Raw genomic sequence first — 23,460 nt, 5'->3', positions numbered from 1 at the left:
TTTCCATAGACTAAACATTACCTAACAACAATATAAAAAGTGGAGAAAATAGCCATAGAACAACGCCGTTAGCTGCTGAGTTACTGCTGGTAAATACATCTAACACACTGTGGTGTTCAAGTGTTTTAATGTGAACAATAACGCCAGTATTTTAACTTTTAAAATCTCCATTAGTTTACAATTGCTGCTAATCCCATAATGCTTAGCGATATGACATCACATTCCCGAATTCTATAATGTTAAGCATGACTTTGGTCTGTCTTCTTTTGTTTAGGATCAACAAGGTGAACTGTGCTTTTGGGATGTCCTGTAACTTGAACTGTAGTCATGCCTGAGAAAGAGGAGGAAACGCTGTATGGCTGTGGTTCTTCCGCAGTGGACTCACAGGACTCCTCACAGGACAATTGGCCCGTAACGGTGACCAATGTCCGCTCACACACATCACCTACAGAAATGTCTCAGGTAAAGTCCTCATTTCTGAGGAGTCAGACTGTGCCAAAGCTCAGCTCCGGACCAGAGGCTAGGGAGCGCCTCAAATTCATCCTTGGAGCCTCAGAGGACAACTCTTCAGATGAGGAAACTGTTGCCACAAAACCCCCAAGCTGTGAACCTTTACCATCTACATCAAAACCAACCTCTGCTCCACAAAATACTGAAATTCCACATTCAACCACTCGCATGAAGTAAGAGTTAATTTACATCCATTGTCGACTTTTTTTGTGCATTTTAAACTCAGACACACACTTGTTGCCTCGTGTTATATTTGTGCCTGTGCTGTTAGTTATCAGAGCAGATGTGTGTTATTGTGGCATGTCAAACACCCAACTCTATTATTGGCTTGAGATTTCAGCCCGATGACTTTGCGGAGCACTGTCAGTCCAGGCCACAGCTCTCAGTTAGCTACAGGCTACATCTCTTTACAAAGTGGGGTTAGCGTTTATCTGGTAATGGTTTAAAGTGTAGTTGCTGAACTACACTCATAGTTTATACAGAAAATGTAATGATAGTTTATTGAGAGCAACTATCAAAAGATGGAGTCAGGTAAGGAATATTCTTGTGCTAAAATATCAATAGATTTTTGAAAAGTCTGTTTTATAGATGAGTGAGTGAGTAAAAAGCACTTTACTTTTCTGCGTACTGAAGCTGCAGCGTGAAACTTGGCCCATGTTTGCATATTTGTGTGGTGGTCTGTGATGTGCTCTGCCTTTAGCAGAAGTGGGAGGGGAAAGCAGAGGGGGAGCAGTAAAGAGGAAGTAGCTGCTGGGCTTTTGTTTTCATCTTAGCTTAGCACAGCTCCAATTCTGGCTAAAACATGGAAGAAAACAGTGTTGGAGTTTGCAGCTGGTTCTCTTTTATGCAAAGGTCAGTGGTGCTAAGGCAAAATACACCTTGAGACATTGTTAAGCGGAGTTTGTTTTGTGCAAAGTAAAGTCATGGCAAATTAAAAAGAGGAGTTGAGAAGAAGTTTGTTTTTGTTGGCACATGCCTTATGTTTCAGGACATGGAAGACGGTTTGCTGCAGTGAGTATGCCAAGAATTTAAGAACTGTGCATGCCATCGCGTGCTCTTGAGATGCAGTTATTAAAACGGCACTTGTTGAACTTTGACAAAGAGTTTGCCTAGTTTTATAATGGGTCATGTCTGTAAAGGAGCAATGGTGCAAGATTCTCGAAAAGGAAAGGGTTATCGTTCAGTAGCACAAGTACAGTGTGTAATCTCGACTGGATGGTACAGTGCAGGTGTTGTGTCTAAAGGTCATCAGCACAGACACTATTGCAGCTTCACAATAAAAGCCTCTGGTGCAACTCCCCTGTTTCTTTGCCATATCGTCTTGACTTTAGCCACACATCTCTGAACTCTCTAGTGGAGGGATTACCACACCACTCTCATACGAGCAGCCCAACACAGAATCATGGTATGTTAAGTTATAATTTACAGCAATATTTATTCAGTCAGTGTGCGTACAATTAGTTTCCTCGTCTTAATTGGTTTGCTAGCAGCAGCAGCAGTGTTGTTGGTTAATTTCTGCATGGGATTTCCTTGATTGTTGTGGAATATTCTAATGATTTACCAGAAAGACAAACACGATGTAGCGGATCTGTTTTAATAATAATGATTATGATCCTGATTTAAAAGCAAAAGAAAGCGTAATTATTTTGTGAGTCTGTTCAGCCCTTTTGCTCTGGTGTGTTGTTGAAGTTTTTGATAGTATGATTTGTAATAAATCTCTACTTTGTCTGCTGTTTTCTGTTTCAGACATTTTTGAAGGTTACAACCTTGTTTTAATTTAAAAAAGGTTTTGCCCCTCTATGAATTAACAAAGTACTTGTTCCTAGGCCTAGTATGTCTGGTCCTCATTTGGTGAAAAAGGGACGTGAACAAAGAAAAATGGATCTATCAAGAGATTTCACGGTGGCTTCTCCAGCGGAGTTTGTGACCCGGTTTGGTGGTTGCCGTGTCATAGAAAAAGTATGTTTAAACTTGATCTTAAATGAGCTCATTTGACTTGCCTTTAAACCCCATGTTCTGTTTGTTTTGCAGGTATTGATTGCTAACAATGGTATAGCTGCAGTAAAATGTATGAGATCTATCCGCCGCTGGTCTTATGAAATGTTTCGTAATGAGCGGATCATTCGTTTCGTTGTCATGGTAACACCTGAAGACTTGAAAGCCAATGCAGGTCACTGTTTCTTATCACTATTGCATATTTAACTAGCAGCTAATCCACTCTCTTCTATCTAAGTGACGTTAACTGTCGTTTTTACTGATAGGTTTATCTGAAACCTGTACCAATTAAGTCAATATCAGTATTTTATCTGTTTGCAGAATACATCAAGATGGCTGACCATTACGTGCCGGTGACCGGCGGTCCTAATAACAACAACTATGCAAATGTAGAGCTGATAGTTGACATTGCTAAAAGAATTCCAGTGCAGGTATTGCATAGAGTTACCCTTTTGCGCTTTGAATTAAAACTACTGTGATAACATTGTTTGGTTTTGGTTTGTTTAGGCTGTATGGGCAGGCTGGGGTCATGCTTCTGAAAATCCCAAACTTCCTGAACTCCTAAACAAAGCAGGGATTTCATTTTTAGGTATCATCTTGTCAATCTTTTTTATTGTTCCTAATAGTTTAGTTTGACCGTAAAAAGTGTCCTCTTTTAGGGCCATCCAGTAAAGCCATGTGGGCTCTTGGTGATAAAGTGGCTTCGTCTATTGTGGCACAGAGTGCCGACATTCCCACTCTGCCCTGGACTGGATCAGGTGATGCATACCCTCACTCTCACATTCAGTCCTTGATATAGTGTAAACACTGGCTGCAGACTTTCTGTTGTAGCAAAATGTGTTTAAAGGTCATGTCCATTTATCAGTCTATTTATGTACTTTAGGCCTGAGCATAAAATGCGACAAGAAGGATCAGAAGCAATATTACAGTGTTCCTTCAGAGATATATGTACGTGGATGTGTAAATGATGTCGAGAAAGGACTTGAAGTAAGTGAAATCAGATGTAAATTATGTAAATTATGACATAAAATGGCTCTCTCTAATATAAGAATCTGTTTTCAACAGGGGGCTGAGAAAATTGGATATCCTGTTGTAATTAAAGCCTCAGAGGGTGGAGGTGGAAAGGGTATTCGTAAAGTAGAGTGTGCAGATGATTTTCCAAGTGCATTCAGACAGGTTTGTTTTTTACATGCTCTTTTGTAGTGTTTGATAATCAGCAGTTATTGACTGGATTATTGATTGATTGATTTGTACTGACCATTGTGCTTGTGTTTTGCAGGTTCAGACAGAAGTTCCTGGCTCACCTATTTTTCTAATGCAACTGGCCCAACATGCTCGACATCTCGAGGTTCAAATCCTGGCAGATGAGTATGGAAATGCTATTTCTCTGTTTGGACGAGACTGCTCTGTCCAGAGGAGACACCAGAAGATCATCGAGGAAGCTCCAGCCACGATAGCTTCTTCATCTACATTAGAGCAAATGGAAAAGGTGAAGTGTTTTTTTTTCTTTTCAATAAATAAAGCTTTCTCTGACACTCTGTTTATCTCTGGGACAGTTTGCTGTGAGGCTGGCCAAAATGGTGGGCTATGTCAGTGCAGGGACAGTGGAGTACCTCTTCTCTGAAGACGGAAGTTTTTATTTTCTGGAGCTGAACCCCCGTCTGCAGGTTGAACATCCATGTACAGAGATGATTGGAGATGTCAACTTGCCGGCAGCGCAGCTTCAAGTAAGTCTTAATGCAAGAATAAGCATTACATACCTTGTTAAACACCAACAAATTAACCAGCTGTACAATCTGTTGTAGGTTGCAATGGGCATTCCACTTCATAGAATAAAGGATATCCGCTTGCTTTATAAAAAAGATCCGTGGGGTGACTCTGTCATTGACTTTGAAAATCCAGACTGTATTCCATGTCCAAGAGGCCATGTCATCGCTGCACGGATCACAAGTGAAAACCCTGATGAGGTATTGTCAATGTCTCAACCTTCAAAGAAGGATTATTGTAGAACACTGTAAAACCTTTGTGAAAACTGCTTCTCTTTGTTAGGGTTTTAAGCCAAGCTCTGGTACAGTTCAGGAATTAAACTTTCGCAGCAGTAAGAATGTCTGGGGTTACTTCAGTGTTGGTGCAGCTGGTGGATTACATGAATTTGCAGACTCACAGTTCGGTCACTGCTTCTCTTGGGGTGAAAACCGCGAGGAAGCTATTTCGTAAGCATGTTTTTTTTTTGTGGTTAAGCGATGGATATTAATTATGACTAGTCTTTTGTCAAACTAATCTATGTTTGTTTCAGTAACATGGTGGTGGCAATGAAGGAACTTTCCATTAGAGGCGACTTTCGAACCACTGTTGAATACCTTATAAAGTTACTAGAGACAGAAAGCTTTAGAAACAACGACACTGACACAGGCTGGCTCGATCATCTCATTGCAGAAAAAGTGCAGGTATGAATCCTAAAACCATTGACAACCAATTTCAGCTTTTGTCCAAACAAATTTAAATAGGTGGAACTATGTGTATGTTTTGTAGGCCGAAAGACCAGACACAATATTGGGAATTATATGCGGAGCTCTGCATGTCGCTGATGCTAGCTTCAGGAAGAGCATGTCAGACTTTTTGCATTCACTAGAAAGGTGGGTATGTTCAGTTTATTCTTGCTTTATTTGTGTTTTCTGTTTATTATTTTGTGTAAATGTGTTTAGAGGCCAAGTGCTACCGGCTGCAAGTTTGCTCAACTCTATCAATGTGGACCTTATTTATGAAGGTGTCAAATACTGTCTGAAGGTAATGCTATAGAGTTATGCTTTTCTTTAAGCTGCGTTTTCTTCACACTGAATCATCTGCTTACAGGTGGCCCGACAATCCCCAACTACTTACGTCCTCATCATGAACGGCTCGGACATAGAGATTGATGTGCATAGGTTGAGCGATGGTGGTCTTCTGTTTTCCTATGATGGCAGCAGTCACACCACTTACATGAAGGAGGAAGTGGACAGGTGCTCCGAACAAATATTTAATGACTCCTATTTGAGGGTTTCTATTCATACTGAATTTCTTTATTGATGTTTTTCTTCCTCTCAACAGCTATAGAATAATTGTGGGCAACAAAACCTGTGTGTTTGAGAAAGAGAAGGACCCCACCGTGCTAAGGTCGCCCTCTGCTGGTAAACTGCTGCAGTATGTCATTGAGGATGGAGGTCATATTTTTGCTGGGGAGCCCTATGCAGAGATTGAGGTCATTATTAAAACCTGTGCCTTTTAATGTGTCACAATCTGCAATGTGTTTTTAAATTTGTGTTTGTTTTAGGTGATGAAAATGGTCATGACGTTGACGGTGCATCAGTCTGGATGCATTCATTTTGTAAAGAGGCCCGGGGCTATGCTTGAAACTGGTTGTGTAGTTGCACATATGAACCTGGACGATCCTAGCAGTGTACACAGGGTGTGCTGTGAACCTTTTGTCTTAAATGGTTTATATAATACTAGCTTTTGGTGGTTAAGTGAGCCATGTTCCTTATTGTTGCAGGTTGAGCTCTACACATCTAAACTGCCATCTCAACAACAAATGCATATTGTCGGTGAAAAGTTACACCAGAAGTTCCACTCTGTCTTGGAGAACCTCATAAAAGTTATGGAAGGATATTGTCTTGAAGAACCCTACTTTAATAACAAGGTAAGTCACAGTAATACCTGCTCTGCAGCCTTATCGTGCAAAAGTTAATTTATTTCTGCAATTCAACTTAAAATGTGAAACTTATGTATGATATAGACTCATTACATGCAAAGTGACATATTTCAAGCCTTTATTTGTTATAATTTTGATGATTTTGGCTTACAGTCCATTTTCAAAATATTTACTTTTTCTGAGATTTTTAATTTGGGGTTTTTACAAGCTGAGCCATAATAATCAAACTTATAAACAATCATCAAACAATTAAAGGCGAAGAATGGATTTGGATGAGAACCTAACCTACTTAAATCTCAAGTTCTGCTGACTTAAGTCACATCTCCATGGAGACGAGCTGGAGACCTATCCACTCCCGGTAAAGTTACAGTCGTGTCTTAGGAGATGTGAGCCGCTCACAGCAAAAGCACATGTTTGTTTGGATATTTATGTTGGATTTTTCCATGATGAAAATATGTAAATGCTTATATCTACATTTTGTTTATTGGGTAAGTTTTACGTGGTGTGATTTTAAATTGAATTACAGAAATGAATGCACTTTTAACGATATTTGTGTTTCACCCGTATTTCTTTCAGCTCAAAGACTGGGTGGCTATTCTCATGAAAACCTTACGAGACCCGTCACTGCCACTGCTGGAGCTGCAGGAGATCATGACGAGTGTGGCGGTACGCATCCCTCCCAGTGTGGATAAGGAAATCCGCAAAGTCATGGCGCAGTATGCCAGCAACATTACTTCTGTCCTGTGCCAGTTCCCAAGTCAAAAGGTAAAACCTGTCTTACTGTTTACTACAACAGAGTGCTTTAACCTGTGCATTTGAAAGTGTGTCTGAATATACAAACACTTGCTCATTTTTACAGATTGCAAATATTCTCGATTCTCATGCTGCAACTCTTCAGAGAAAAGCAGATAGAGAAGTATTTTTCATGAACACTCAGAGTATTGTCCAGCTTGTGCAGAGGCAAGTTTGTGATACGGATAAACTTTATTTGCACAACTCCATGCAGTTTTATTAAACACATTGTGCTATTTGTATTTCACCTCAGGTACCGCAGTGGAATCCGTGGTTATATAAAAGCGGTGGTTCTGGATTTGCTAAAGCGGTACTTGGAAGTAGAAATGCAGTTTCAGCAAGGTAGAGAGCACTTTGAGTAATATTTGTGTTTTTATTTATTGCTGATATATTGAAACTCGTTCACAGCCCACTATGATAAGTGTGTCTTCAACCTGAGGGAGCGCTACAAGCCTGACATGACTCCAGTCGTCAATTACATCTTCTCACACGCCCAAGTCTCCAAGAAGAATATCTTGGTCACCATGCTTATTGTAAGGCATATACAGTGTGGGTATTTTTTTATACATTATATTTGGAGCCCATTATCTTGATCAGGGTCAATCTTGTAGGACCAGCTGTGTGGAAGAGACCCAACTCTGGCTGACGAGCTGATGGCCATTTTAAATGAGCTCACACAACTTAATAAAATGGAGAACTCAAAGGTGGCTTTAAGAGCCAGACAGGTACGAGTTATTGTTGAAATCCTAGTTTAATAATTAGTAATTGAGCTAATGAGGCCGGTGTTGTTTTTTATTTTGTACTTGTTTCATCGCAGGTGCTGATTGCCTCTCATCTGCCCTCGTATGAACTCAGACACAACCAGGTGGAGTCTATCTTTCTGTCTGCTATTGATATGTACGGACACCAGTTTTGTCCAGAGAATTTGAAGGTGAAACTCTTGTACATTTTTGTTTTCAAACAAATATTATATTTTCCAACAATGTATTTATTTTTTGTTTCTTATTTTATCATAATGTCATCAGAAACTCATCCTCTCAGAGACGTCAATCTTTGATGTTTTGCCAAATTTCTTTTACCATGTTAATCAGGTTGTGTGCATGGCTGCACTTGAGGTAAGCAAAATAATCCAAAATATTGTTTATTTGTATTTTTTTTTTTTACAATAAACATTTGCGAGAGTAATTAATTTGCTTTAATTTGTTCAATAGGTGTATGTCCGCAGAGCTTACATTGCTTATGAGCTGAACAGTATTCAACATCACCAGCTCCTGGACGGGACTTGTGCTGTGGATTTCCAGTTTATGTTGCCGTCATCACATCCCAACAGGTGACTACACTAACTAAAAAAAACAATCATTTTAGACCCTTTTACTTTCAATATTAAGTTGATTTTTATCAAGCCTCTTTGTTTGGACATGTATCTGTGCGAGTGCTGTGATGATTTCTGATCAGTTATTATGAGTTATTATGAAAAACACACCCTGCTTATATTTGCTTCTTGGTAAATTTAGCAGCGTTAAGTGGAAAAACTCTTAGAGGTTGACTGTCCACTGCTTATATTGATTTATGAATGGTCTGATTTCAGAGGGAGCAACCCTACTCTGAACAGGTAGAGTAAAGCTCCTCCCAGCCAGCCAAACAACTGTGTGTCTGTCTCACTGTAATGCATGACAAATGCACTGAACTTCCGTTCTCTGTCCTTTTATCTAGAAGTAAAAGCTCAATTCATTTATGTTTAATTTATGTTTATTACCTGGGATTTTTTTAAGGCCTTTTTAAAGGTGAATCTTTTTTGCCAAATGCATGCACTTCTCAAAAGCACCAAATGTTTATCGCTACCAGATAGAAATAGGAAATATAATATAAAAAGATCTATTTTTAATTGCAACAACTTGGATAACATATAAGTCAATTCAAAATGGTTGCAGAATCAAAAGGTTTGGTAATGTATGACATAATTGCTTGTTTTTATTTGAAAATGAAATTCAACCTTTGTGTGTTTCTCATTAGTGTTTTCATATTCCCTCTATGTCTTCTCTAGGGTTCCTATTCCAGTGAGCAGTTCGAGCCAGTTTAATATGAGGCGACAGAGCAGTGAACTGTTTTTGGAGGGAGGCTTGTCTCCGCCCTGTCAACGCATGGGGGCCATGGTGGCTTTGCAGTGTTTTGACGACTTCAAAAGGTAACAGTTTCAATTGTCAGACCTTCTTCCCTCACCAAAGTCTCACAAAGCAGCGAAAGACCTGACTGTGGTTTTCTTCATTGTAGAAACTTTGGGGAAATCCTCTCGAGCTTTAGTGATTCTTTCCTAGAAAATGTGTCCATGTTGGAGTCATGCTGCAATTTTAACGAAGACTTAAAAGTATGTATCTTCTTTTTGTTTACCAAGCATCAAAATTGCTGTCATTGACTATATATTTTGCACTGTACAGAATTCAACGGAGAATCCAATTCACATCATCAATGTTTCCTTAAAAAATGCAGACACAGAAGATGATGACGCTTTGGTCAAAACCTTTTCTGATTTCACTCAGTCACAGGTACATTTTTGATTACGGTAAAATTAGAGTTCGTATGTGCTGCTAACAAGCATTAAATCTGTTTTAATAGAAATCAAAGCTTTTTGACCGTGGCATTAGGAGAATCACATTTTTGGTTGCACAAAAGGTAATTTAATGCCAAAATAAATACAATATATTATTTTGTATAATATTTAGTTGGGTTTGTTTGGATTTATTGTTGACAGAGAGAATTTCCCAAGTTCTTCACTTTCAGAGCAAGAGATGATGTAAGTTTATTGTGTTTAAAATCTCACATGAAATAAAAAAATATTTAAATAATCATTTGGATCAAAAACAACCGTTGTGCTTTATTTGAAGTTTCTTGAGGATCGTATTTACAGACATCTGGAGCCGGCACTAGCCTTTCAGCTGGAGCTCAACCGTATGAGAAACTTTGACCTGAAAGCCGTCCCCTGTGAGAACCATAAAATGCACCTGTATCTCGGTGCAGCTCACGCTCAGGATGGGGCCGAGGTCACAGACTACCGCTTTTTTATTCGAGCGATCATTCGCCACTCTGATCTGATCACAAAGGTAAAAAGTGCTTATTCCCATTCAAAGGTTTAAAGGTACGATACAATAATTATTTTTCTTTTCTTTGTTCTTTTGTTTACACAATAGGAAGCTTCTTTTGAGTATCTTCAGAATGAAGGGGAGCGTCTTCTGCTGGAGGCAATGGATGAACTAGAAGTTGCTTTCAGCAACACTTCTGTCCGCACTGACTGTAATCACATCTTTCTAAATTTTGTCCCTACTGTAATTATGGATCCTTCCAAGGTGAGCAGATAACACTTCACAGTATCTTGTCAGTATCTGTCTCATTGACATATTTTCTTTAAATCTGAAGATTGAAGAGTCTGTGCGCTCCATGGTAATGCGCTACGGCAGCCGCCTGTGGAAGTTGCGAGTCCTTCAAGCTGAGCTGAAGATTAACATTCGTGAAACGAGCAATGGCAATGCCATCCCCATCCGCTTGTTTCTGACCAATGAATCTGGCTACTATTTAGACATAAGCTTGTACAAAGAAGTAATTGATTCATCTTCTGGGCAGGTCAGTGAAATCACTCTGATTCAGTCAAATCTGTTCAGAAATAACTGAATATAAATTAATTTATAATCTATAACCGTGCTGTTTCAGATTATGTTCCAGTCGTACTGTGAGAAACCATGTCCTCTGCATGGCATGCTCATCAATACTCCATATGTGACCAAAGACCTGCTTCAGGCCAAGAGGTTTCAGGCCCAAACTCTGGGTACTACATACGTCTATGACTTTCCTGAGATGTTCAGACAGGTACCACTGTAGCCCTATAGTCTTACATTATTCAAATCCACCCCATAATAACCTCATTCTTTTGATGAATGGAAACATAGGCACTGTTCAACTTATGGGGCCCGAGGGACAAAGCTCCAAAAGACGTGCTGATGTGCACTGAGCTGGTACTGGACTCTGAAGAGCATCTAGTGCAGATGAACCGGCTGCCGGGAGATAATCAAGTAACCATCCTCATTGAGCTTGTACTCGTACACTAGTTCGTGGTCACACAGTAATAATCTTGTCCCTTTATTTCAGGTGGGGATGGTTGCATTCAAAATGAGAATGAAAACTCCTGAATACCCAGAAGGCCGTGATATTGTTGTGATCTCTAATGACATCACTCACATGATTGGATCATTTGGTCCCCAAGAGGATAAGCTGTTCCTCAGGGCATCTGAACTGGCTCGAGCGGAAGGTATTCCGCGCATTTACATCGCAGCCAACAGCGGCGCTCGCATTGGACTTGCAGAGGAGGTTAAAAACATGTTTAAAGTGGCCTGGATAGACCCTTCTGACCCCTATAAGGTAAGGAAAAGAACACCAAAGAAGTAAAGTAGAATTTATTCACCTCAAATGTTTGTATTATTATTTCTCCACAGGGGTTTAAGTATCTGTACCTGACGCCTCAGGACTACACGTGCATCAGCTCCGCCAATTCTGTTCACTGTCGCCACGTAGAGGAGGACGGAGAGTCCAGGTGGAACACGTTTATTTTGTTCATGATTTATAATTTTAATTAGTCTGTATTTTGTCTATTTTTATCCAGAGGAATCTCCAACACCAGTTTTCTTGTTAATGAATCAGCATCTTTGTCTAACAGGTACATAATCACAGATATTATTGGAAAAGAGGATGGTCTCGGTGTTGAGAACCTTCGAGGTTCTGGCACTATTGCTGGAGAGTCATCTCAGGCCTATGAGGATATCATCACTATCAGTTTGGTAAGGCAGAAAATAACCTTTAAAAAGATTTATGATGTTAAGAAAATGTCTCACTTGCCTTTTCGCAGGTGACGTGTCGATCTATTGGTATCGGGGCTTATTTGGTGCGGTTGGGACAGAGAGTGATTCAGGTGGAAAACTCCCATATTATCCTGACTGGAGCAGGTGCTTTGAATAAGGTTTGTTATATGCTTTTTAAACGTGTTAAAACAAATACATTGACTATGATATGGATCCTATTCTTGAGTTTCGGTCACATGACCTTTTGACCATTCAAAAGCTAGAACAGCAGTGCATTGAATGTATATTGCTAATACAAGTTACATGACATGAATCTGGATGGAGAGTAAGTTCTTGTCTGGACAGGTCCTTGGCAAAGAGGTCTACTCTTCCAATAACCAGTTGGGCGGCATCCAGATCATGCACAACAATGGAGTCGCACATACCACAGTGCCAGATGACTTTGAGGGGGTCACCACGATCCTCCAGTGGTTATCTTACATGCCAAAGGTACAAAGTGTGAAAAGTCAAGTCAATGTTGGTTGTTCAACGCTGTTCTGTTGTGATCCAGAACAAACATTCCCCTGTGCCAGTTTTATCAATTACGGATCCTATTGACCGAGAGATTGAATTCACTCCGTCAAAAGCGCCCTACGATCCACGATGGATGTTGGCTGGAAAACTCTGTTAGTACATAAGTTAAAATACATTGTAAAACATATTCTGTATGCCTACTCATGTGATACACTTGAAGCAGCAAAAGGAGGCTGGCTCAGTGGATTCTTTGACGACGGCTCTTTTATGGAAATCATGGCTTCTTGGGCTCAAACTGTTGTCGTGGGCAGGGCACGGTAAGCATCTTTATTCTCATGTTACACACATGCATTGTTGATATTAATAAAACAATTCTTACAGACTTGGAGGAATACCTCTTGGTGTCATTGCTGTGGAAACTCGCACTGTTGAGTTCACCATCCCAGCTGATCCGGCAAATTTGGATTCAGAGTCTAAAGTTAGTTACAGTGAAGTTCTTCTTCTAATAAATGCAAAAATATCCAATTTTATCTAAGATCTTTGGATTTTGTTGTAGGTTATGCAACAGGCTGGACAGGTTTGGTTCCCAGACTCTGCGTTCAAAACAGCTCAAGCCATTAATGACTTTAACAATGAACGGCTGCCTCTCATCATATTCGCCAACTGGAGAGGCTTTTCTGGTGGCATGAAGGGTAAGTTATATAATTATTGCTCTTTTATTGTGCTGCCTTTTTACTAAAATGTGGTTTATTTTGGAAGATATGTACGATCAAGTTCTCAAGTTCGGAGCCTACATTGTGGATGCCTTACGTAAGTTCCAGCAGCCAGCTCTAGTGTACATCCCGCCTCATGCTGAACTGAGAGGAGGATCCTGGGTAGTCATTGACCCAACTATCAACCCACTGTGTATGGAGATGTATGCGGACCGGGAGAGCAGGTGCTTTGAATTGTCCATTACATTTCAGACCAAGGATGTGTCTGTTACTGATTTGTTTTGGCGTTTTAGAGGCGGAGTTCTGGAGGCCGAGGGCACTGTGGAGATTAAATTCAGAAGAAAAGACTTGTTGAAGACAATGAAGAGACTGGATCCCGTTTATGCCAGTGTTGCTGAGAAGCTTTGTAAGGCAGTGAAAGTAATGTGTTCTGGTTACATTTAAGGTGTGTCCCTAATTATTGATATTTTCATTAGCATCCTCAGCGTTGCCGGAGAAAGACTGCCGAGAGCTGGAGACAAAACTTAAAGCTAGGGAGGAGTTCTTGTTGCCCATCTACCACCAGGTGGCAGTGCAGTTTGTTGACCTCCATGACACCCCTGGCAGGATGCAGGAGAAAGGGGCCATCACTGTAAGTTTGCCTAAAAGTTATTATGGTTCAGTATGATGCTTATGGTGTAGTAGAACCACTTTGAGTATGTAAATTCACTGCTTGCAGGACATCTTGGACTGGAAAAATGTGCGGCCCTTCTTCTACTGGCGGCTGCGTCGGCTTTTGTTGGAGCAGGTGGTAAAATGTGAGATAATGCAGGCTGACAGTGACCTCAGTGATGGGCACATGCATTCTATGCTGCGCCGCTGGTTTGTTGAGACCGAGGGAGCTGTCAAGGTATGTGCCTTTGTTGGTTTATTTAGTTGTGCAAAAAGAATAAATACATGTTCTTTAATTGCCGTGTTTTTGTTCTTCAGACGTACCTTTGGGACAATAACCAGGCAGTAGTTGAGTGGCTTGAACAGCAGTTGTCCACAAAAGATGGTATGAAATCATCCATCAGGGAAAATATCAAGTTCTTGAAGAAAGAAAATGCTCTCCGACAAATTCACAGGTAATCTCCCGCTAATTTAGTTATCGTGATGTGTGGAACTTTTTTACAATCCCATTTATGTGTCTCTTGTTTTTAGGCTTGTGGAGGCCAACCCAGATGTAGCTATGGAGAGTGTTATGCACATGAGCCAATATATCACCCCAGCACAGAGAGCACAACTTTGCCATCTCTTGGCTACTCTGGACGACCCCAGCACCAGTTAAGCTTTTTGTAATACTCTAATAAAAACAGGACGCTGCTGAATGTGATAGTAAATAATTTCAGCGAAACGCACCATGGAGACTTGAATCACAGAGGGTTCGACACCATCTATTGGATTCTTAAGCTCGGCAAGAAAGAATTTCACACTGGGCACTGACAGTTCAACTTTTAGATGAGCTTGAGTTTTGTTTTTGGTTTTTTACACTGTTTTGTTGCCAAGTGCACTTCACGTCATTGTATTTCAATGCTCTAGCCTTTACATGCTGCAATTTGTTATTGAAAGAACTGCCATTTTCATGGAGTTGCCACTATATAAAATGAGAAATCGGCAAATGCAGGAAGCGGTCGGTCAATCAAACTTTTAACTTGCCATCAGAAAAACCACAAGAGCAGGATGGTCAGTATAAGTGCAATACTTTTTTTTTTTTTGTGGGGGGGGGGTGGAGTCCTGCATAGTGTACTACCTTGTATAGTGCTGGCCAGTAAAGGGCTTGTGTGCAGCTAGGATTGTCATTTCACTGTATGTTTGACTGCGCGATTTAGAGGGCCTGTGTATGACTGTTAAACGTACCTTGACACTGAGCTACGACAAGTGGAAAAGTGATCATCTTTTTCCCTTCCTTGTTATTAATCAAACTCAGGTTTCTGAAAAGGGTCAAGGCACCACCTTTTTCATTGGTTTCATTGTCTTCAAGTCATAACATTTCAAAAGAATGTGTGATGATGTAATGGCGTTTAAGGGCTTTTTGTTAACTTAATAAATGACAGTGGTATATTTTTGCCAACATCTTTGCAATTGTTTTTATTTCTCTTGTTATTGAGAATTGTCTACACAGGTAACATAGTGTCAGCCTCTTAGCATAATTGCCTAAGTCTTTTAACATTATGAGGGTTCAAATGTGTTTTTTTTCCTGTCAATTTTCCCCCTAAAAAATCTTGAAGTATGACTTGGCAATTAGACTGGGAGGCTTGCGAGTAATTGGTCAAATCATGTCTCAAAAGGTTCACCTGACTCTCGGCGCACAGTGAAATACAGTAGTTAAATACAAAGCTTTCTGTGAAATATTCAAATATATACAATGAGAGTGAAAACAATCGTCCCCTCGTTGATTTCATAAATATAAATAAGAAACAGGAACTGAGTCTAGCACAATACAATGATAAATGGTTCACAGCATGGAAAGACAAATGCAGAAGTAGAGGAGTCAAAGGTCACTTTTCAGTACATCTCCAGTTGTCCTATTTATAAAGTCTGAATGCAGTTCATCCATTGACGACCTGTTTGTGTTTTTGTTTATAGAATGACTGCAGGTGACAGTTCATTTGCATGTTTTTTTTGTTTTTTTAAGTTACTTCAAAGCAAGATGATGGGTTTGCTTGTTGCACCTGTGGTCATGTACTGAGAGGAAGGGGGCTCCTGGGTCGGATAGGAAGAGTATAGGCCGGTCACTTGGACTTCAGGCAGGTTTGGTACATTAGAACCCAGTGAAACATTGGCTGAACCCAGGTCACAGTCTGAGAGTCGTAGTGGAGAGTTACTAAAGCTGCCCAGGGCGTCCAAGTTAAAGCTTTCATCCTTCATTTCTTCCCATATATTACCTGTGGAGAAAGTTGAGAGGTTCACCACCACGCTCCCAATAGTTGCAGACGATAGCATATTCAATGTTATTCTTCTTACCTTGAAAAGCAAAGTCCATGATGCTAGGATCAATGGTGTCCACCTCTGAATGTGTGTCGCCCTGCGCGGAGTAGAAGTCCTCCGGTGGTTTGGACGGATGGTGAGCGAGCGGACTGTGAGACATGTCGGGGACAGCGTGAAGAGGCGGGGTCTGTGCCGGGGCTGGGGACATGGGCGCCAGTCGGGCCTGAGACTGCAGCTTGGCGTGGAGCTGGTGGTGCTGGTGCAGGGGTAAACAGGGCAGAGACAAAGTGACTATCGGCTGGGACTGCAGGTGTGACGGGGCGACCAGTGGGAGGCCAGAGTGAGCAGTAGGGAGACGGGTCATGCCTTGATCCATAGCTTTACGTCTGCAGTTTTCAGGGCGGTCAGTGATCAGTTGGTCCAGTTCATCTGTTCACACAACACATGCCAGTCATCAGAGGTGCACGGTCATAAAGTACATCTCTTGTTTTTTATGAATATAGATATTAACATATATAACAAAAAATATCAGAATTCTCACATTATTTGATGTTTTGTCTGTGGTGCTACAACATGAAGCATTTTGAGGCTACCCCTATTAATTAGATTGAGTTCTATTTAATTCGACTTATAATATGGGTAAACATCCATATAAGCACAAATCTAAGGACATACGTTTACCAGAGTGCTTACATTTAAAACTAACTTTTACCTCTATTTGAAATATTTTAAACTAAAGTTACTCTTAATTGATTAGACGCCTCTGACAATCGTAAGGACCATCATACATAGCATTTAATCTAAACTACAATAAATGACTTTCTATCTAGTTCTCACCAGGATTAGCCATGCTGCGGCGGATAGCTGGAAGGTCCTTGCGTTTCCACTTCTGCATCTCTTCCTCCATCTTGTCAATTTTTGCAGGGTTCAGTGCCCATAGACAGCCTTTTCGGGATGAGCTACTTGCCTTGTTCTCTACTTTTTCAAAACATTTATTTAAAGACAGGTTGTGTCTGACGGAATTTTTCCAACCATCAGGTGCAGTCTGCAGAACAGCAAATGATATGACATGACTTTATGTTTCCTTTTCTTGTTTAAGTATTCAAATAGTTATACTTTACCTTAAAATAAGGAAAGTGCTCCTTCATAAAGCTATAGATCTCACTGACTGGCAGACTGCCAGTTTTGCTGTTTTTTAAAGCCATGGCAATCAAACAGCTGTAAAAAAAAAAAAAAAAAAGAATAAATATCAAATTACAATACTTTAATAATAGTTATCAATGCCTATCTGTAAAAGTATTCAGTTTCAAAGAGATTTAACCTGTAAGAGTAAATGGGTTTGGGGAATGTCTTGGGTTGTAGGTCCTGTTCTTGTGGAGCAAGTCGAGGTTGTGTGTAGATACTTTGGTTAGTGAAAGAGACATTGTTATATAATCCACCAGCCGAGCACTGAAATATATAAATATAGCTTTACACTTAAACATTTTCATTCATCATGTGCTTTTCAATAATTAAACTTGGTCAGCACTGTACCTGCTGTGCACTCTGAGTGAGTGGATACACTGACTGTGATGTAGTCTGGTACACTGAGGTAGGACATTGATATCCTGGGGACGGCACACTACTCATGGAAAATGGAGACATCTGCAAAGAGGAGTTTGTTAAACTTGATCTAAAAACTGAACTAAACAATGTTGATTAAAAACATGCAAATACTCACACTTCCACTGTGGCTGCTGATGATGCTAATTCCTAAAGGACTGTGCTGCATGTTGCTCTGAAGATGAAGCATGGAGTTCTGCCCAGTCATTGAAATGTTGTTTATTTGTGCTGTAAAGAGAGTAGCCAAGCTGTTTCAGACAGATTATAATATGAAATATTTACTGTCTGTGAGTACATGACGCAAATGGACTGTGCCAAGGCTTTAGTGCACACCATCTTATTGCATTGCCAAAAAATGGTGTGGGTGTGGGGATAAAAAATATATATATATTGTGTTAAGTAGTATGACTAAAATTAGGTTCCAGCTCACCTATATTAGGCACACCAGTGCAAACAACCCAGAATGTTATTCTTGTGAGAACGGGCGTTCAATGCTTCAATAAGTTTCGTAACTGTGACACACTGGATCAATGACTTGTTCTTACATTAGGCTTTGTTAACAACTGTACACTCAGTTTAGGCCCATGCTGATTGGTCCAGCAGAGCAGCTGTTGACGTTTAAATGTTTCACTGTCATCTCTGTCACCTCACCTGTCTGCTGTTGCAACAAACTGCCCTGGGATGGTCCGTTGCTGTGGTCTCTGCCATCAACCATCTGCTGTAGCCGAGGCACATCCACTGAGGTAAGCCATGACAGAGACTGCAGGTCCCCAGGGAGGTCCTCCTCTCTGAGCTGGGAGGGGTCTGTGGTCAAGAGCCTGTAAGAGACAGGGGGGTGAGGGTTTAACACTGCTGTCATCTCGGCCTCTAGTGACCCACAGATAGACCTAACGTTCACTCTGTCGTCGTCATAAAGCTACATTTTCCTCAACGACTGAATTAACATTAACCGTCTAAGTACACAAAATCTGATAAGAAACATACATAACAAAGCCGTATTAGCCATGCCATCCAAGAATTACCATAAGGAGATTAAGAAGTGACAGTTGAACAGTCAACGGTTAACCAAGTTTAACAACTCATTCTTACAAATTAAATAATAACATTTATACCTTTTGTTGTTGTTTCCTAAAGTGAGCACCAAAAACACTAAACTGAAAACTATAAATAGGATTATTTCTTACATGTTTAACAGCTAATAAGGCTACATACATATAATAAAATATTGTGTTGACAACAATTGATTATTTTCAGCAGCCTTTTGTTATGAGCAACAAATGACAAAAAATATAATAAAAGTACAAAACGTTCTTGAACCTTCTCCAGACTTTGTACACAGGCTTATGCACAAAGGGGTTTAGTAATTTGGGTTGCTATGACAACACATATAATTCAGTTACTATGAGGGTTTGTCGAGGATACCCCCCCCCCCCCCCCATTATAAAAAATCAACCCTGTGTCAGGTGACCACGACTTTGCCTTAACCATTGGCTGGATCATAAGTAAACAACGAATGAGATCGTTTGAAACATGGGACAGCAGCACATGTTGCCTGCAACAGTTGGCCCTGTCTATTGAAAAATGATCACCTATTGTGTTCCAAACGACAAATCTGCCCAGTGGCACGTGGCTCTATTGTCTCGGCCAGACCCTTCCTTGATTGTCTGTGTCGTTTCTTTTCTTTACCCGACCCCTGCATTAATCTGTTGGAATGACAGGCCTCACATAAGAGAGACAAATAATGATGCCATCTGCTTCCCTGTCCCTTTCCAATCTCTAACCCCTCCCCCACTCCCCCATCTTTCTCCAGTGCCTCCCACCCTTCCTAAAATAGAGCCTCAGGCCAAAGATTTGTAAATCTAGTTTGGGGTTAGAGCACCGTGTGCTGTTCCAAGAAGTGACATCACAGCGGCCAAGACTAGGACAAGTCTACACCTTTGTAAATAACAAGTGATGGTCAATTTACTACACAACAAACAGACTAAAAACAAACCCCTCATCACATTAAAAGCCCTTCATCCTTTATCCAATCATATTATTTATCATATGCAGATAAATACAATAGAAAACAATATACAATCCTAACAATTACACGCAGCATTTGTATATAGGCCTATTTTTATGTTTGTTTTGTAATACATGTGGACCATGTAGCCGATTATAAAAGTGCTCACACATGAACACATTGGGGCTGCTGTCTCTAAAATGTCACCCAATGGTCAGACACAGCTTTCCCAGGTTTATAAACTGCAGGTTTTGTATCACCCCTTTCTAATTGTGATCCACTTGTGCACGCTGGTGACCTCGGTCACCCTGTCTCTTCAGCAGACCATCCAACTGGCTCAGCGCTCCATGTTTCGACAGCAGGGGTGTAAACAGAGCTGATGCCTTCTGACAGATCCATTCAGACCCAAAATCATTGATTCTGAAGGATTTCTCTGCTCTTCTTTTACCCTTGATGCACGCACAAAAGAACTGTCCAAACATCTTGAGCTCAGAATTTGTCGTACATCGAAGTAAATAAATAAATATTTGAATGTGTTCATATAAACACTTGGTTAGTTTGCTTATTTAATTCCTGCACAGACAGGTTACCTGTAGTCCTGTGGAGATGGATGATGCCCAGCATTTTCCATGATTCCTGACATTCTGGATGTGATTCCACCTTCGATCATTTCCTGGGATGTGTAGAACTCTAAAATGTAAACATAATAATTAAAGCACAGATTGTATGTCATATGCTTCTTGAAGAGCCTACAAAACGTGTGTCATTTGCAGTTTTAGAAAAAAAAACATAAAAAGAAGGCTAATTCTTAAACTGATACCAGTACATTTCTACTAAGACTGGAATAAAACATAATAAAACTCACAGATTTTTTTTGTCTCTTGCCTGTCATTGGTTTACTAATCTGGCCATAAAGCAAACAGATTTTCTTAATCGTTGTGAATTGTAATTTGATTTTTTGTTAATTTGATTTTCTGAAAATATATTAAATGTAGGCCACTTTTGGTATATAATGTGGATCTTATTATAACTCCATAAAGTTCAAAGTTAAACTTGAAAAAGACCTACCTTTTTGGTGAAAATGCAGATTGGGTGAGGCGCTCGGGAGCTCTGGTACTGTATTCAGTGTGTTGCCCTTGATTCTCCAAAAGCGTTTTTAAATTTCCCTCTCTGGAGCTGTCCAGCGCTCTGACATGCGCAGTGCGGACTTTGAGGGAGCTCCCATTCGCCAGGCCCGGGGCAGGTTCCCGTCAAGTTTGACAACTGCCACAGCAGTCTGCAGCTGACAGTAGGACGGCTACAAACCAGACTGAATTTTTAACGTTCTCTTAGTGTGGGTAAAGATTTCTGTGAATTCCTTTGTAGCATCCAAGAAAAAAAAACAAATCAGAAAATTAGCATCCACATCAGCTGCTGTTGCTTGAGTGCCAAATCTTAGACTTCAATCAGTCCATTTATGCGCCTCTTATTTCCGGCTGCATTTGGAAATCCAGTGCGTTTAACGCAGGAAGCTTTTCCATAGCAAGTGGACAAAAAAGGTGAAACCCCCTAATTTACTCTGACTCTACAATAATATGTGTTAAAAGTCATCCGTTCGAATTATGTGTATCCTTAGGCCTATCCCCTTTCCAGTTACTGCCGGTGAGTCTCCGTTGCCAGGTCTGACGGTGTGATGTTGCCACTTGCAGCGGCATCTGTGTATGTGAGTGAACTTTGTTTGAAGGGAAGTCCTTGTAGATAATTTGCTTCCCGCCGCTGTGGCCGCGTCCTGCTCCTTTGAGCAGTGGGAAAAGGAGTTGGGGTGGCGCGTGAAGGGAGGGCATGGGACATGGGGCCGGGTGGGCTTGAGCAGGAGGCGGTGAGGGCGCGCACACACATTTCAAACAGGGAAGGCAAACAGTGCGTATTGTCTTCAGCTGTAGGTCTTTACGTGTATATATATGCACACATGATAAAGGTCATACAGACAGTAAATTAAGTACACTCTACCTACCTACTCTCTCACCACCTATCTATCTATCTATCTATCTATCTATCTATCTATCTATCTATCTATCTATATATCTATCTATCTATCTATCTATCTATCTATATATATCTATATATATATATATATATATATATATATATATATGCTGTATATATATGCAGCCTATAGGTAACTGATGGAAAGGTAGAAATTAAAGGTGGTAGCACTGACAGTAATGTCAATCCCTTGAGAGCATACAGATGGTAAATCATCCTGTCACAATGGACTCAATCAATGATTACATGCATGAATGTAACGGACAAAAACAAGGCCCTCCTCCTAGAGTTGTCTGTGGGTCCTAAAGCCCGCAGGGTTTGGCTATGGTCTAATAGTAAGCCCCTTGAGGAGACAATGAAGATGATCAACAAATGAACATCAAAAGACATGCAAGTTCAAGGTAGCAATGTTTTAACAGAAGAAACAGATCAATCATTCAACACAACATTTGCATTAGATAGTTGAAATAGTTAAAATAGTACTGACTACTCTCCCAGGTTCACCTGCTTTTGGGACCTATAGCTTAATTTGTACATAAAGTATACACTAATGCAGTCTGTATAGCCTCTATGAGTAGTGAGATGCTCAAGACAGGCACAATGCCATTGCCCAGAGAGGTCGTCTGCCACTGTTCAACACATGATTTAAATGGTCAGCAATATTGGCACCGCTGCTACATTTCCCCTGAGTATCTGACTTTGATTGCAGAGTACTGTAATTGCCACATAGAGCATATCTGTCTAACCACCAACCAAACTGTTTAATATATTATCCATTTATAAAGCATAGAACCCATTCCCAATAATCATTAGACCATTGGGCTACTTGGGCGTGACGTGGCCCCATATATATATATGCAAATGCAATAGCTGTAAGCACACAAGACAAAATAATGAATCCAAATCCGCTCAATGTAAACTATTATGCCTCCTTAAAAGCCATCTGTTTCTGCGATGAAATAGACTGGAGGAGCTTTTGGGAACATTGTTGAAGTGTGCAGCAGTGCCTGAGTAAGTGTAAGTCTCTCCTCTACACAGAATATGACTTTATTGGACTGAACTTTGGCCCTTTGTGTGTAACTGTTTGAAGTGGACTTATTGTCCGCAGCGAGTTGAGATAAGCTTTTAAATCTTTAGTTTTGAAGAGGTCAGTGGTGTTGACCTATCTTTGACCTGGGTCAACACTAAAGCCACCAGTCTGTGCAGAGGTCAACTGTTTTGAGTGAGCAAAAAGGAAATGTTGGAGCAAAAGTCCACGTTGTTTTCGCAACTAAAGGAGTGGAAAGAATTCTAGTATAAGAAAACCTTTGAAATCTTTTTCGTTGTCACAGCAGGTCCAGGTCAATCCAAAGAGATAGTGCTTGTAGGCAACCATATGTCAAATTGTTCGAGGTTAGTGAATATGATTTTAGCAATAAGCTCATCCACTAGCCATTGAATACTTGCACAATTTAAATCGCAGAGACCAATTTTATCAGTATCTTTTTTCCTTGCACAGTGTTGAGCAAAAAAAAAAAGTTTTTTCAAAGTGAAATATAAAACAACCCTCTTGACCCAGCAGTTTAGAACTAACTATGATGGGGCCCAGCCTTCGTTACGCTGTTCTGAAAAATTAGACTAATGGGCTATGAAAGAAGGTGTGATCCAAAGAATGAGACAAGAGAAGAAAGACAGTCTTTTGGAAAGAGGAATTAGATAGGAAGAGATGGAGAAATAAAAGGAGGGAAAGTGTGAAATGGAGACAAAATAAGGTTGGAAAGAGGGAGGGGAGGGGGCGGGTGTGGAGAGATGTGAGTGTTATCATCAGCTCTCATTCTCAGCATG

At 40.4% G+C, this 23,460-nt stretch overlaps 2 protein-coding genes across 2 annotated transcripts; one reads left to right on the top strand and one right to left on the bottom strand.

Annotated features, from left to right (window-relative positions):
- Positions 1–325: 325 nt before the first annotated feature.
- acacb (acetyl-CoA carboxylase beta) lies at positions 326–15,122 on the top strand. The gene is made up of 53 exons (XM_079554291.1): positions 326–683; positions 2,337–2,469; positions 2,542–2,680; positions 2,827–2,936; positions 3,013–3,094; positions 3,165–3,263; positions 3,389–3,492; positions 3,571–3,681; positions 3,785–3,994; positions 4,062–4,232; positions 4,311–4,472; positions 4,555–4,718; positions 4,802–4,952; positions 5,038–5,141; positions 5,211–5,292; positions 5,359–5,504; positions 5,593–5,743; positions 5,816–5,950; positions 6,035–6,181; positions 6,770–6,958; positions 7,053–7,153; positions 7,239–7,327; positions 7,394–7,518; positions 7,597–7,710; positions 7,803–7,916; positions 8,011–8,100; positions 8,197–8,315; positions 8,574–8,597; positions 9,030–9,170; positions 9,257–9,350; positions 9,421–9,528; positions 9,599–9,655; positions 9,735–9,776; positions 9,868–10,083; positions 10,171–10,326; positions 10,397–10,600; positions 10,688–10,843; positions 10,924–11,046; positions 11,123–11,392; positions 11,467–11,564; positions 11,688–11,808; positions 11,877–11,987; positions 12,175–12,318; positions 12,380–12,494; positions 12,566–12,659; positions 12,724–12,820; positions 12,899–13,034; positions 13,102–13,279; positions 13,349–13,461; positions 13,532–13,686; positions 13,774–13,944; positions 14,025–14,161; positions 14,238–15,122. The coding sequence occupies exons 1-53, from the start codon at positions 328–330 to the stop codon at positions 14,362–14,364; spliced, it is 7,086 nt and encodes a 2,361-aa protein (XP_079410417.1). The 5' UTR covers positions 326–327; the 3' UTR covers positions 14,365–15,122.
- Positions 15,123–15,277: 155 nt separating this feature from the next.
- On the bottom strand, positions 15,278–20,938 carry foxn4 (forkhead box N4). Its single transcript, XM_079578161.1, has 10 exons — positions 20,680–20,938; positions 20,202–20,301; positions 18,258–18,424; positions 17,725–17,834; positions 17,538–17,648; positions 17,326–17,453; positions 17,126–17,222; positions 16,842–17,049; positions 16,041–16,433; positions 15,278–15,961 (listed from the first exon to the last, which is right to left on the bottom strand). Exons 2-10 carry the CDS (start codon positions 20,279–20,281, stop codon positions 15,717–15,719), a joined length of 1,539 nt encoding a protein of 512 aa, XP_079434287.1. The 5' UTR covers positions 20,282–20,301; positions 20,680–20,938; the 3' UTR covers positions 15,278–15,716.
- Between the last annotated feature and the right edge of the window lie 2,522 nt (positions 20,939–23,460).

This window comes from Gobius niger, assembly GCF_951799975.1.
Source record: "Gobius niger genome assembly, chromosome: 1".
NCBI lineage: Eukaryota > Metazoa > Chordata > Actinopteri > Gobiiformes > Gobiidae > Gobius > Gobius niger.
The sequence above is the reverse complement of the archived record's forward strand: the minus strand, read 5'-3'. Positions and strand labels throughout refer to the sequence as shown.